The sequence below is a fragment of the Salminus brasiliensis genome, chromosome 17 (genome assembly GCF_030463535.1).
Source record: "Salminus brasiliensis chromosome 17, fSalBra1.hap2, whole genome shotgun sequence".
Lineage (NCBI taxonomy): Eukaryota > Metazoa > Chordata > Actinopteri > Characiformes > Bryconidae > Salminus > Salminus brasiliensis.
Window position 1 is genome coordinate 36,742,503 of NC_132894.1, and position 14,559 is coordinate 36,757,061.

General features: G+C 43.9%; 1 protein-coding gene across 1 annotated transcript; it reads right to left on the reverse strand.

Moving 5' to 3' along the window:
• Positions 1-1,697: 1,697 nt before the first annotated feature.
• Positions 1,698-14,142, reverse strand: slc6a5 (solute carrier family 6 member 5; the record flags this gene model as incomplete). Its single annotated transcript, XM_072660058.1, has 10 exons — positions 1,698-1,856; positions 2,520-2,687; positions 3,760-3,860; positions 6,295-6,394; positions 6,972-7,103; positions 9,415-9,527; positions 10,400-10,524; positions 10,853-10,956; positions 11,167-11,301; positions 14,010-14,142. Coding segments are annotated over 10 exons (1,270 nt in total), but the record flags the coding sequence as incomplete, so codon positions are not given.
• Between the last annotated feature and the right edge of the window lie 417 nt (positions 14,143-14,559).

A 14,559-nucleotide genomic window follows, 5' to 3' on the forward strand; every position in this document is an offset into this window, starting at 1 on the left:
TTCCATCAAGCCTCAACACCTTCACATTCAAACCCTGTTATTATCACAGTAAGCCTCCAGAGCCGGACAGTAGAGTTATGTAACATCGATCGATCTCAGGATGTTTTCCTTTTCTTGATGTCGCTGTTCCTCCTTCGCAGCTGTAGAAGTTAAAAAAAGCAATTCCACAAAGCCGCTCCACATCCGTGAACATATGGAGTATACCTGAGACCCTGTTTCATGACGAGAGACGCAGACGAGACGAGATGAGACAGAAGCGTTTCCGAGAGGCGGAATGGTCCTCGGACGTCTTTCACGCCATTCCACATCAGGGAGAACATATCTTTGTTCTTCTCTAACCTACAGAGCTACAGAGACGGATTAAGACATCGTATGGAGTGGACGACACTGCACTAACTACCACAGGCTCTCTGCAAACGATTATAGGTCATATGGGACAGCCTCACAGCGAACAAGACACACATTCTACACACACACACACGTCTCTCAGTATACAAATACACATAGATATTATATGGACTTTCCACCACCGTGCCCTACCATAGTCTGCATATAAGAGAACGGGTTAAGGGTCCATGAAAAAGGATCACAACACACAGTGGAAAGCTCTAAGCTCTCTTAGCTGCAACATTTCAAAGCTTGCTGGCCGCTGAGTAGTATCCAAAAGACTAAAGGGTAACATTTACACTTTTGCATGGCTGCGTTTTTTATGCCGTTTACTCAAGAGAGAGAGAAATGGATCTACTCTAGCGCGCCCTGAAGCTTCTGCTCCTAAGCTAAGAGGATATTGAGGAGATTATGTCATTGAGCGATCAATAAATAGACTGAAAGTGAAACACAGTAGAATGGCTCCTAGCTTACAGACAGCTTCCTGTACAGCAGGAATAGAAAGGTTTAGGTTAGAGCTACGCTACGCAATACTACACTGATAGAGGAATCAGAGGCACAGAGTACAGGATATACTGTAGGAAGATACAGGTGAAGAGAAACAGTGACCTCTTCAGGCCCAACAGTCACCTGGACACGCTTTACAGGACACTGGTAACATGTGCGACTGTAGCTCCGCCTCCTCAGTACCTACATTTAGAGAGTTATTAATATTCACCCTAATCAGAGACTCTAAATGTAGGAATTGTGATATACACTGAGGAGGCGGAGCTACTGTCCCTCATTAGGGCTGAATGGGTTGGTTTTTTACCAGTGTTCTGTAAAGCTTGTCCAACCCTTGATCCCATATTGCGGCTAAATAGGAAAGTCCAGTTTTGACGTTCATTTGACCTCCACGCTCAGACTGATGGAGGGTTTCCGCCCAAGCAAGAAACAAATCACCAAAAAAAGAGGGAAAAGAGGTCAAGAGAGGACAGACAATAGGACAGGGAACGCTGCGAGACGTCCCGACACTTTTGGGGACGTTTGTGGTTCTGTTAGAGTAAAGCCTGCGCTCTCGAAACTTCACCACAGCTTTGTTTAGTTTGCACTGGAGAACAGAGGGTTTACCCTATCTGAGGTCTCAGTACCCTGCACTCATTAACTGATTACTGAAAGCTACAGCTAAGATGCTAATGTTGCTAAAAATGATGTTTTTGCGATGCTAACTCTCGACTACGTTTTTAATTCATTGTTAGCAGCATTAGCAAAACTGACTGGACCGTTCCTTAGTTATGAAGTTGAGTCTGTTTCCTCCACTGGTTTTGGGGTTACTGGTACTGGGCGGACATCTGAAAGTCTTTGGGTGGGAGTTTGAGGCCCAGTGAGTTCGTGCCCAGAGGGTCGATCATGTTCTTATAGCGCTCACCGCGGTGCTTCATCAGGAAAGGACCCCAGTCAGGCTGGGGAGAGCAAACCAGCTTCAGACGCTACGGTCAGACAGAGAGGGAGAGAGAGCGAGAGACAGAGAGAGAGAGAGAAAGAGAGAGAGAGAGGGAGAGAGAGCGAGAGACAGAGAGAGAGAGAAAGAGAGAGAGAGAAACTTACATTATACAGCTTAAAGCAATGAAAATATATACCCCATCAATTAGCACTGGAGCTACAGTGCTAATGCAGCTAACAAGCAATGGAAACGCGTGCCTGGAGAGGTAGCACTAGAGCGACGAGGCTAATGTAGCTAACAAGTAATGGAAGCTTATACCCCATCGATTAGCACTGGAGCTATCAGGCTCTCTCTATGCTGTTGTCTACACTACTATTCAAAGGCTTTAAATCACTTGTCATATTGATTGATTAGCTGACTGATTGATTGGTGGGTAAATTGTATTACTAAACAATATTATCATAAATAATAATTATAATAAATTAACTACAAACTAATTTCTCTTCATGCGTCCAAAGCTCTCCCTAACCCTGTCCAGTTACTTACAGTCTCTCTAGTCCAACCTTTGCATGAGTTAACTCTCCCTATAGTGCCCCCTAGCTGCAGTGCTTATAATGCACGCTTGTATGGGGTAAAAATCTGGACTAAGCCAAGGTAGAAGACCAGCTTCAGCCCACCCCCCACAGCCCGCCTGTCACAGAGAGACTACCTCAATCAGAGTTCCTGGCGCCAGGTGCATCTTGATGACGAACATAATGGGAATCCAGATGACAGAGCAGATGACCATCAACCAGCCCATCACCATGGACCAGGTGGGGTAAGTGTAGTCCTCATAGGTCATGACCTGCCACTGGTACAGACTCAGTGCCAGGATAAACTGCAGTGTTGAGAGAGAAAGACACAGATATACTCTTCATATTTATAGAATTAACATGCCATTAATGTTTAATTAATGCTACATTAAATAAACAAAAAGTGGTCAGTGGTCAGTGGTCAGTGAGAGTGTCTACCTGTAGTAAACTCTATATAACATTAGAATAAACCCAAATAAACATAAAGTCAGTGGTCAGTGAGTGTCTACCTGTAATTAACTCTATATAACATTAGAATAAACCCAGATAATCATGAAGTCAGTGGTCAGTGAGAGTGTCTACCTGTAATTAACTCTATATAACATTAGAATAAACCCAAATAAACATAAAGGCAGTGGTCAGTGAGAGTGTCTACCTGTAATTAACTCTATATAACATTAGAATAAACCCAAATAAACAGAAAGTCAGTGGTCAGTGAGAGTGTCTACCTGTAAAACCCTGTGTAGGGACTGGGCAGAGAACGGTTTGCTTTGTCAAATATAGCAGTGATTACATTCCACACCCCTTTCATTTCAATAAAGTGTAGTAACTGTGATTATTAGGACACTCTAGGCCTTTTAAAAGGCAGTTGAAGCCACTGACTGGACCCCCCCCCCTCCCCTCCCCACACACACACTCCATGGTTGCAGTAAAAGGAAAAGGAGCGGCTATCAGCATTAGCCCCTGTCATATTCTGTGCCCCCTGGGGTTTTAGGATCAGTCCCAGGGGAGGACGCTGGTCAGCGGGTGATAACACTGATCTATGAGGGTGTCACAAATATCATTTTCCAGCAGCGCTTTCCCAGCTTAGCTATTAGCGGCTAATGCTGGACATGTGTCGAGCAGCAAAGGCCACAGAACCTGCCATTTGTGGGGTTTGAGAGAGAGCCACTGTGATTTCTCGCCCATAAATGGCAGAAAATTCCAGAAGGGAGACTCTGCTCCGCCTGGGAAACGGGGGGCTGCGCTTGTTTTTTGGCTTCTTTCAAAAGCAAGTAAACGCTTCTTCTTAGCAGTCCATTTCCAGCCCCTCATCTGAGCGCAGACGGGGGGTCGGGGAGGCGTAGAAACGGCCTATTCAGTGTGGATTGGACGTACTGTAAGGATGGTGGGAGTGACAAAGGCCCAGCATATCCTCCAAAACTTGTTTGGCTGAAATCCAATCATCATTTCTATGTCCTCACAAAATCGCTGCAGACCTGCAGGGAGGAGCGAGAGAGAGAGCGAGAGAGAGAGAGAGAGAGAAATATTGACTGAGTGAAGCTCAAAGAGGCAAAGGGGGAAGGAGACAGGAATTAGGGCAGCGGTGGTGTCGCTTCACTGGAACCAGTTTATACTGGAAAAGCCAAGGCTACATTTCTGCACCTGATATTGTGGACATTTAATATAAAAAAACATAATTAATATATAATATATTCAATTTTATCTCAGAATAAAATCCTATTTATTTGATTTTGCAAAATAAACAAATTCAACAAATAATCAGAACATAAATAATAATAAATAAATTAAGTTAAAGTAAATAAATAATTAAAGTAAATCTGTGCAAATATCTCAGAATAAAAGTAATATCCTCATATTTCCAGAGTGTCTCAATCTCACAGGGTTTCCTGCTACAGATGTGTGATTTACTTTAACCCTTTAAACCCTAAAGACCCCACAGTGTGTCACTCTCACAACTACATAACTTACATTGTGCTGCTGAATAACAGAATTCCTGTTAGATTAATAACTGAAAAATAAATATTGATCAGTTATTGCTATTAATATTGAACACTGATTTATAAGCCTGTAGTTTAAGGGGTTAAGGGTGATTAAGGGAATGAGCTCATCTAGCCTGCTAAAACTAACTGGAATGACAAAAGCACCATCTTGTGGTCATAGAGGGAAATGCACAGCCTAACCCAAACACCACTCTCTGACATTTATCTGGATTAAGCCTAGTATAAGACTAAATTACAGGGTCAGTGGAAATACTCTCTATTCTAAGTTTAGACTAGTATTAGGAAATGTACAATATTCTCAGTGAAGTATTAACCTCTTATTTATACATTTTATTCTTTTTATTTCTGCACTATGATTTTTCTTTGTTTAATGAGTTTTCTGTTTTTTGATTGGACAAATTTATTGTTGGGCATAAAGCAATCTATCTTTTTAGACTTGAATTGGGTCTTAATCTGAATTTGTGAATGATAATAGTACACACTAATATTGACCAGCACACTTTTAACACTTGACTGATTCTTTACTCAGAATTTACGTTTTAATAAATGGCTGAATATCACCTTACCTTTGCCTTCATGCAGATATTTATACTGAATGTATTGTAGTTATTGCCTGTTGTTATTATGCAGCTTGTATTGTCTTTGCAGTACTGTCCCACATCCTAATATAATAAGCAATGAAGAACAACATCTAGTGCTAATTCAGTTCTGCTGAATAACCCTGGTTAACAGTGACAGCAGAAGAGTGATCAGACTGCTGAGAGGAGCGTGGTGTGACTCAGGGGCAGTAGTAGGAGCTGTGAAGGACTCTCTAAAGGTTTCTCTGGGTTTCAGCTGTTTCTAACTGAAGCCTCGGATCAGTGCCGGTGTAACCCACTGCAGCAGTGCAACACCTCGCAATACATCTGCTGGTGTTGCTCCAGCTAACAGTAAAACCTGCTGACAGCACCGAGCACAGAACCTGCCCAGAGCTCTACTTTAGGCCGAGCTCCTGCTGAACCGAACTGGACCAGAAACTGCACAGCACACTGCCGGGTCTGTCGTTCCACAGGTAGAACATCCAGTCTAATGAAAGACTTTTTAACTCAACGCTTTAAGGTCGAGTTGTATGCAAAAGTGTTGGCGCCCCCGTTCAGGTGCCATATAGAGCTGATGTTGTGAATGTAAATAAGCCACATCCTCTACAGAGACGCACTTCTGTACATTCTGACACAATCTCGGGTTATTTACCATTCATTTAATGTGGAAAAGTCTGTAATGGTAAACATTCATCCAGTAAATAACAGAAATAAGTTTTAATGATACAGAACAAATCCTATATTTAAGCTTCCTGTAGAGGATGTATTCACTTCTTTACACTCAGAAAATCATGGTAATGGTAACATTTGCATATAGGGACTATATTTGAAAGGTTTGTCAGCTACATAAAACTTTATAATTTCTAATAAACTTATGATCCAGAATAAATAAATTACAGAACCAAAATTAATAACATTCATTTTAACAAATTCAAAAACTGGCTTGTATTTCTATGTAGTGAACAAGAAAAAAATACAGGAACACATTATATTACTAGAGTAGATCAATAAAATATCTGATTATATATATAGATTACTTTTTGTTGCTCCCACAATCCCTAAACAGATCAATAACATACTATTGTCTATGAGCTACTACTGACAAATGACAATACTTCATATGAAAAGTGATTTAAAGTTTAAGTCCAGATTCAGTTTTTAACCCCAATGCAGAAACTATGACGAGTCATTTGTTAACAGTTACAGCATATTTTGTGCCCCTCAGGGTTCTGATTTAGGGTCTACAAAACTATTAATTATGGCAGTAAATGTAGCAAAGACAGTGAAGAACATCCTGGGGTTCACAGGTCTGACAGTGTTAATGAACTCACCGTAGATGTACGAAACTCCAATCAGCTCAAATATTGCGATGATGACCAAAGAATAGGAGGCTGCATAAGTGTCCACAAGCTGTAGCATGTACATCCCACTCTGTAGCAGGAACACACACACACACACACACACACAGGATCATATTTTCTATATATTTCTGTATATTATATACACATTTTTATACAATATCATGATCTACGTTCCCTCCCTATGTTCTCGTGGTTCTCGCGGTTCTCACTGAATGGACTTAATTAGCAGAAGCTGTGTAGGAATTTGCTGCAGGACTTCAACAGAAACTGTATTTTTTAAAGTTGTTCCTTAAGGAACTGAAGTAGACCACGCTTGATTAGCAATATAAGCCTTGAAGCTCCAGTACTGAAACTACATGCAGCCTCCAAGGGGCCATTCTGCTGTTTATAAGTGTTAATAACTCATTAATAAACAGACATAGAGCATCTGAGATGAGGAAACATCAGACTAAACAGGAGGAAATGAGATCAGATGATGATCTGTGAGTAAAAGACTGATCCTGATTGGGCTTCAATAGAAGAGACCTATTGAGAAGCTGAGAGCTTTACCACCGACTAAGAGCTGACCTGTAAGGTGTTTATGAGCTCAGTAATAAACAAATATTTCATGTCTCATGTTGAAGTGGTATCCTGTGTGTGTCTCTAACCTCGGTGATCATGGGGAATCCCAGCACGTAGAAGCACACACAGCACACCAGGGTGAAGATGGGCTTGTGTTTGCGCAGGTATTTAGGGAATTCGTCCGACACGGAGGTGACTATCGTCTCAATGGTGGCGAACTGCAGAAGAAGAGAGAGAGAGAGAGAGAGAGAGAGAGACTCTTCAGTTGTCTGGTAAGTGTGAGGTACAGACTCCAGCTGTATTTGAGGTAAACTGATGGTTTAAAGTCTAACTAAATTATACTGGAATCCCACCAGACTGTAGCTCTAGTCTGATAAAGGATGTAGTCGGATAATTGGATGGAGTAATAAAGTGTTACACTCTCTGGATTAAACAGTACAGTAAATGTGTCAAACTGCTTGGTGGCGACGTCTGATAATAAAAGCGCTACATAAATAAAGCTGGAGAAGAAGAAGTGTAATGTGTCACCTCTAAGCAGGAACGTGAATCAGAAGAATCTCTAATTAGGGATTAAAGCAGCTACAGAGTCCAAACACTCGAACCATGGTTTAATTAAATGACACTGAAATGCTTCAGATGCTCTAACACAGCATCCAAAAGATCTTCATTAATAGTTAACTAAATACAACCATCTGAACTTCCAATGGAAGTTGATGTAAAAGACTGTTCCTGCTCATTCTGGAGGACTGGAGGACATCAAGAACATCACTGCAAGTTCAATTTCTGGGTCATGCTGCTTTGCCATCAGCAGTCGGGGTCTGAGAGAGCACAACTGGCCCTGCTCTCTCTGGGTGAATAGATGGAGCTGCCTAGTGATGCTGCATTGGAGTCAGTTAGAAAAGAGGTGATGAGACTTCACATGTCTCGGAGTGCACTGCTAGTGTTGGGAGCTGATAGGGGGAGTCCTAGAGAGGGGGTGGGTAATTGGTAAAGAAATCCGGGTAATTGGGGTAAAAAAAACAAAACAACTGCCAGATTCATATTATAGAGAAAAGAGAAAATGGCAAAGATGGAGATACAAGGTTTTTATACACTGCATTTCATGTTATTTCAGCATCTTAACAAGCTTTTTCAACTTGGAAATAATTAAAATTATTCTAAAAAATCATTTTCTGATTATTTATGCTGATTTTAATATCTGTGGAAATCTCGGTAATCCTGCAGACAGAAGCGCTCTGCTCTCACCGCTGTAAACGAGAGACGCAACACACTCACACACCTTCACAGACTGAGATTCTGGAGTGATAAACACAGAACACACCACAACAGTAGCAGTGTGTTCACACTCACACACTCACTCATGCTGGAATTCACAGCTGAGGAAGGCGACTGCGGGTGACTGCAGCCTTCAGCTTCAGCACTGGTTAAGAGCCCTGTGTTACTGCGGTGGATTTAGTCGAGCCTGACACTCTTCCCAGTGTGATGCTGTACGCACATGCGCAGGTTATAACAGTGATTCAGCCCACACACACACACACACACACATAATGAACCTGAGCAGCAGGAACAGTAGGCTGCGCTGTGGCTGTGAGTGATCTGCAGGTGTTCACTCTGCTCGTTAAGTGAAGAACCTTCCCTTTGTGAGCTTAATTAGCGCCTGCTGAACGTCAGTCTGGAGGAAAACAAAGACTTTCTAATTAAGCGTGGAGGAGCCGACCCAGCTACAGATCAGCACAGCGCTGCGCTCCTCCAACACTGACCGTGCTAACTCTGAATGATTCTCAGAAAGTCCGGCTCACATTTAGATCAGTTCATTAATCAGCCTGGCTGAGGAAGGGCTTTGTAATCTGAACAGATCGGGATAAATCTGAGCTGCAGTCAGCTGACACACACACATACACACACACACACACATACACACACACACACACACACACACTGACACACACACACACACACTGACACACACAGTGAGCTGACTATACTGTAGATTAGTGCCACTGTTTCAGATAAGCTCTATTTAGTTCTTCTGAAATCAAGAGTACTATAAAGAGCTGATCCTGCTTCTGTTGGAGTAACTGTCTCTACTGTCCAGAGAAGAAGACTTTCTACTAGATTCTGGAGGAGCATTGCTGTGAGGATTTGATTGCATCCAGGGATAGTGAGGTCAGGATGTTGGAAGATGATCATCACCTCACCTCATCATCCCCAACTCATCCCCTCCAAAAGTACTGGATGGAGCTCCACCACCATCATTCCAGAGAACACAGCTCTTCCACTGCTCCACAGCTCCTCAATGCTGGGGGGCTTTATACCCCTCATCTGTGTCAGGTACTTAAAGCAGCTGAATGCATTCCTTAGAAGTAGTGTCCACAAATATTTGGACAGGTAGTATAATTCTTTGTCATATTAAAACTGAATCCAACCTTAAAAAATAATCAGAACTCCTGTGGAAGTGTGTGTGTGTTTCTGTGTGTGTGTGTGTGTGTGTGTGTGTGTGTGTGTGTGCGATGCTGCACTCCTACTCACCATGGTGTCCAGCCCCAGTGTGAGGAGCATGAGGAAGAAGATGATGGCCCAAAACGGAGACACTGGCAGTCTGGTCAGGGCTTCAGGGTAAACAACAAACGCAATGCCTGGTCCTACACACACACACACACACACACACACACACACACACACACACACAGAGAGAACATTAAGTCAGAAAATCCTGTATCTTCTTTTCATACATCCCCTAGTGGCTGCAGAATGGAACTGTACTGGGTGAGTGTGTGTGTGTTTACCGGTGTGACTGTACTGGGTGAGTGTGTGTGTGTGTTTGCTGGTGTGACTGTACTGGGTGAGTGTGTGTGTTTACTGGTGTGACTGTACTGGGTGAGTGTGTGTGTGTTTGCTGGTGTGACTGTACTGGGTGAGTGTGTGTGTTTACTGGTGTGACTGTACTGGGTGAGTGTGTGTGTGTGTTTACTGGTGTGACTGTACTGGGTGAGTGTGTGTGTGTTTACTGGTGTGACTGTACTGGGTGAGTGTGTGTGTGTTTACTGGTGTGACTGTACTGGGTGAGTGTGTGTGTTTACTGGTGTGACTGTACTGGGTGAGTGTGTGTGTGTTTACTGGTGTGACTGTACTGGGTGAGTGTGTGTGTGTGTTTACTGGTGTGACTGTACTGGGTGAGTGTGTGTGTGTTTACTGGTGTGACTGTACTGGGTGAGTGTGTGTGTTTACTGGTGTGACTGTACTGGGTGAGTGTGTGTGTGTTTACTGGTGTGACTGTACTGGGTGAGTGTGTGTGTGTGTTTACTGGTGTGACTGTACTGGGTGAGTGTGTGTGTGTTTACTGGTGTGACTGTACTGGGTGAGTGTGTGTGTTTACTGGTGTGACTGTACTGGGTGAGTGTGTGTGTGTTTACTGGTGTGACTGTACTGGGTGAGTGTGTGTTTCTCAGGGATACAGGTCCTTTAATGTAATGTAATAAGCAGGCTTTAAGGGGGTGTGTTTAAGTGACCCTACCTTCATCTGCCACGCTCTCAATGGGCACCTTCAGCTCGTGGGCCATGAAGCCAATCACTGAGAAAATGACGAAGCCGGCGAATATACTGGTGGCACTGTTGGTACATGTCACAATGATGGTGTCCCTGCAGAGAGGAGTCATGTAGAGAGTCAGTGGAGCTGACCTTTCCTCAAATTCCATAATCACATTATATTATAGATCAGCCTGTGATCCCAGATTAAACATCACTGCTCATTAACTTCATTACAGTACAGCTGTTTAAGAGATTCTGTAAAACAGGGGGTCTCAAACATGTGGACCACTAGAAGGCGCTTCTTAGCCTACTTGTGTTCCACAGCCCAGTGGATGAGAAACCCTGCTGTGGACCATTTCTAGACTTCATTAATTAGACCACCCTGTCAGTGTCGGATACAAACACCCCCCTAAAACAGTGAATGGAGAGGTGTGTTTACCTGTAACAGTTATTATGGAACTTGTTATAGGAGGAGAGGGTTATCAGACCCCCCCACGCTGCAGACAGAGAGAAGAAAATCTGAGTGGCAGCATCTTTCCACACCTGGAGAGAGAGAGAGCGAGAGAGAGAGACCAGTTACGGTAATGTCTTCCCTTTTTACTGTAAGAATTATAATATTCTATTTATTATATTATTAATATTATCATTAATTGTTTGTGAACTGTCCCTGACCGGCACTGAAACACTTTCTTAAGGTCTGGATGTAAGAGTGATCGACTGTCAGTCTGTTCTGTAATCAGCTCTCTCTCTTACTTTAGCATCGTTGAGTTTCTCCCATTTGGGTGTGATGAAGTACAGGATGCCCGAGCCAGCGCCTGGCAGAGTGACCCCGCGGATCAACAGGATGACCAACACCACGTAGGGGAACGTGGCTGTGAAATACACCACCTGAGGATGGGGCAGAGGTAAAACACAACATTAAGAGACTGGCTTACACTGTCCAGTACTGCGGTGTTGGTACCAGACAGCAGAAGGCAGAGCCCACACTTTCATTCAACCCTAAAAGCCCTTTCAAAAACCCTAAAGTTCTCTCTTGAGCCTGCCAGCCCAGCAGGGGGCGATACAATCTCAGTCCTAAGAAGAGCTGGTTCATGGAGAGCCTGGCCACGTCCTATTTCCCCTGCTGTATCACAAAATGACACCAGAGGGAGTCCTGGAGCGAGTCCTGAATGAATGGGGTGAATGGAGCTAGTGGAAATAGTGTCTGACCACTGGTACTGGACCTTCCTTTCATTTTGGACGGCAGAATGGTGCATTACACTGAAAAGCAGAGAACACTCACCTGCACATTTACATTTTCCATTCTACAGCTACTGAAGGAGACGCTGGCCTTACCGCTACTGAGTGCTGACTGGTTGGCGAGCTGATGCTGGAGAGACGGGCAGTTTGGGGGCAGCTAATGCTGTGTTAGGGTTTAATAGGTCTGCCTCTGCGGTATATGTTAAATATACACATTATTACAGTAAAGAAATAAAGATGAGTGGATTCTCCCTGGTCTGCTAATGGCAGCTGCTATACAGCGAGTCTCTAGCTTTAGGACTCTGTCTGCGGTGCTGGAACAGCTGCTGCTCTTCTGGGTTTGAGGAACCTGGTGAATTTTTCAGTTTGAAAATTAAAGATCAAACATTTATAACCTCTGTTTTTGCTCAAATCCTCCATATTAACCCATTCATGTTTTGGACTTGCTCAGGAGCGCCCTGAGCAACACCGTCAAACAGCAGGCCTTCATCAGCCCACATCCAGCACCTGAAGTGGGAAAAAGGGGCGGTGCTCCTCTAGTTTACAAGCTGCCCCCCATCACACCCCATCCCCGTTAAGCCCCCCTTGTGTGTATTATTAGTTTGTACATGGCAGGTAAACCATTTCCTGGATCACTGAGCTGCAGACGTGCCCTGAACTCCTGCTGGTTTCACTGTTTGGTAGAAGCCCCGCCCTCCTCCCCCGAAAGAATGATTCTGATTGGCTCTGCCTCTGAGTTTGACTCTCTGTTGTCCCAATTGTAAATGTGTGTGTTTGTGTAGACCAATAGTGGCAGAGAGAAGGCGGGGGGTGTGGGGGGTGAGATGTCCGGAGGGGGCAGATTCGTTCTGGGATGCCAAAGCGTGACATTTAGAAGTTTGGGTACTGTGTACGGGTGCGAGCCGGCCCACTTCGAGCACCGCCCACATCAGATTCACACAGGTTCATTACCTGACCTCAGCCAGAAAGCTTAGCCCTCATGACATCATAAGCTTCTGTTTCACTAATAAAGGGTTTAGGTAACTCACAGCCTACTACTGTTTCTCCAGTCAGCTCAGTGACAAGAAACCATCTCAAAATACTGACACAGCAATATTTAATAATAATAAATAATATAATAATAATAAAGCAATAAATAATAATAATAATAATAATAATAATAATAATAATATCTGTTTTGTTGTCAGAGTGGGAGGAATGGGTTTCTATACTAATTCCATGAAATGAAAGGGAAATCTGACAAACTGCTAACATGACTCTGACTGAAGCCCTGAAACCTCCCTGAGATCTGTGTTGTGAAACTCGTTATTCCAAAAGCATCAGGTGAGCCGACCAAAACCCCACACCTGTTCAACAGGCCCACTGACCCGTGATGGAGATTTATCACCAACACCCCAAGCGAGCGTGATGCTCCCTGAGCCCTGGGAAACAAAGCAGTACCGCTCTGATGTGAGATTTTTAAAATAACAAGCAAAACCATCCCAGACGGTCCGAACCTACGACTACTCCTCTTACCATGATGGTAAACACATCACAGACAGCCCCCAATCTCTGACCCCTGCTCCTGTAGGTTCCAACTCCAACCCAACTCCAACACCTCCCCGTCCATCACTGACGTCTGAAGGCAGTAATCAGGCCTGGTTGGATCAGGTTGAATCCAAAGTCTGTGAGTTTTCCAGGAGCAGGGCATTTAGTAACCTTAGCACACCTCTGTAGTAAAACAGTCTGCCCACCGACTCACTGCCGTAGTACAGAGAAGGTGCGATGACAAGTAAGCGCCACAAGGTGGCAGCAACTCCTTTAAAATCCTCCTTTAAAACACCAGCGGAGCGCAGCGCTGCTCTCCCAGCTCCAAACCCACCAGAGACACAAAGAAAGACTGCAGACAGGAGCAACCAGCCTCATACAGCCTCATTCAGCCTCTCTCAGCCTCTCTCAGCCTCATTCAGCCTCTCTCAGCCTCATTCAGCCTCTCTCAGCCTCTCTCAGCCTCATTCAGCCTGACTCTCAGCCTCATTCAGCCTCTCTCAGCCTCTCACTCAGCCTCATTCAGCCTCATTCAGCCTTATTTAGACTCTCTCAGCCTCTCTCAGCCTCATTCAGCCTCTCTCAGCCTCTCACTCAGCCTCATTCAGCCTCACTCTCAGCCTCAATCAGCCTCTCTCAGTCTCTCTCAGCCTCTCTCAGCCTCATTCAGCCTTATTTAGACTCTCTCAGCCTCACTCAGCCTCATTCAGCCTCACTCTCAGCCTCAATCAGCCTCTCTCAGCCTCTCTCAGCCTCTCTGTCTCTCTCAGCCTCATTCAGCCTCTCTCAGCCTCATTCAGTCTCTCTCAGCCTCATTCAGCCTCTCTTACCTTTCCTGAAGACTTGATCCCTTTAGCTAAAGAGGCGTAAACGATCATCCAGGCCAGGAAGAGGCACGCAGCCAGGGGCCAGCGAATATCCCCAGGGTATTCAATCCCTTTAGAGATGTGTAGCACATTATACCTGATTAAAATGACAAAAGAAGGAGAGAGGCGTGAGATCCAGAACACACACACACACACACACACACACACACACACTCACACACACTCTACAGTCACTGTGTGATCTGCTGGTGTTGCAGTTAAAGTGGACCTTCATTTGAGTGAAGAAAGAGCAAATCTGGTTATTCTGCAAAATTATACATAAATATTTAGAGAAACAAAACATTAAATACATGTATAAGATTATTATACAGCATTATTAATGTAGCCATGAGGAGAAATGCTTGTCCAAACGTTTCAATCAAGGTAAGAAAGTGACATTACACATTCTGCTCCATTCAATTCCATCAGACCAGTCTGATCATTAACTGTAGCAGATTTAGCATAAAAAATAACAATTTCAAATCCAAATAATAAACATTAACTATTTATATAT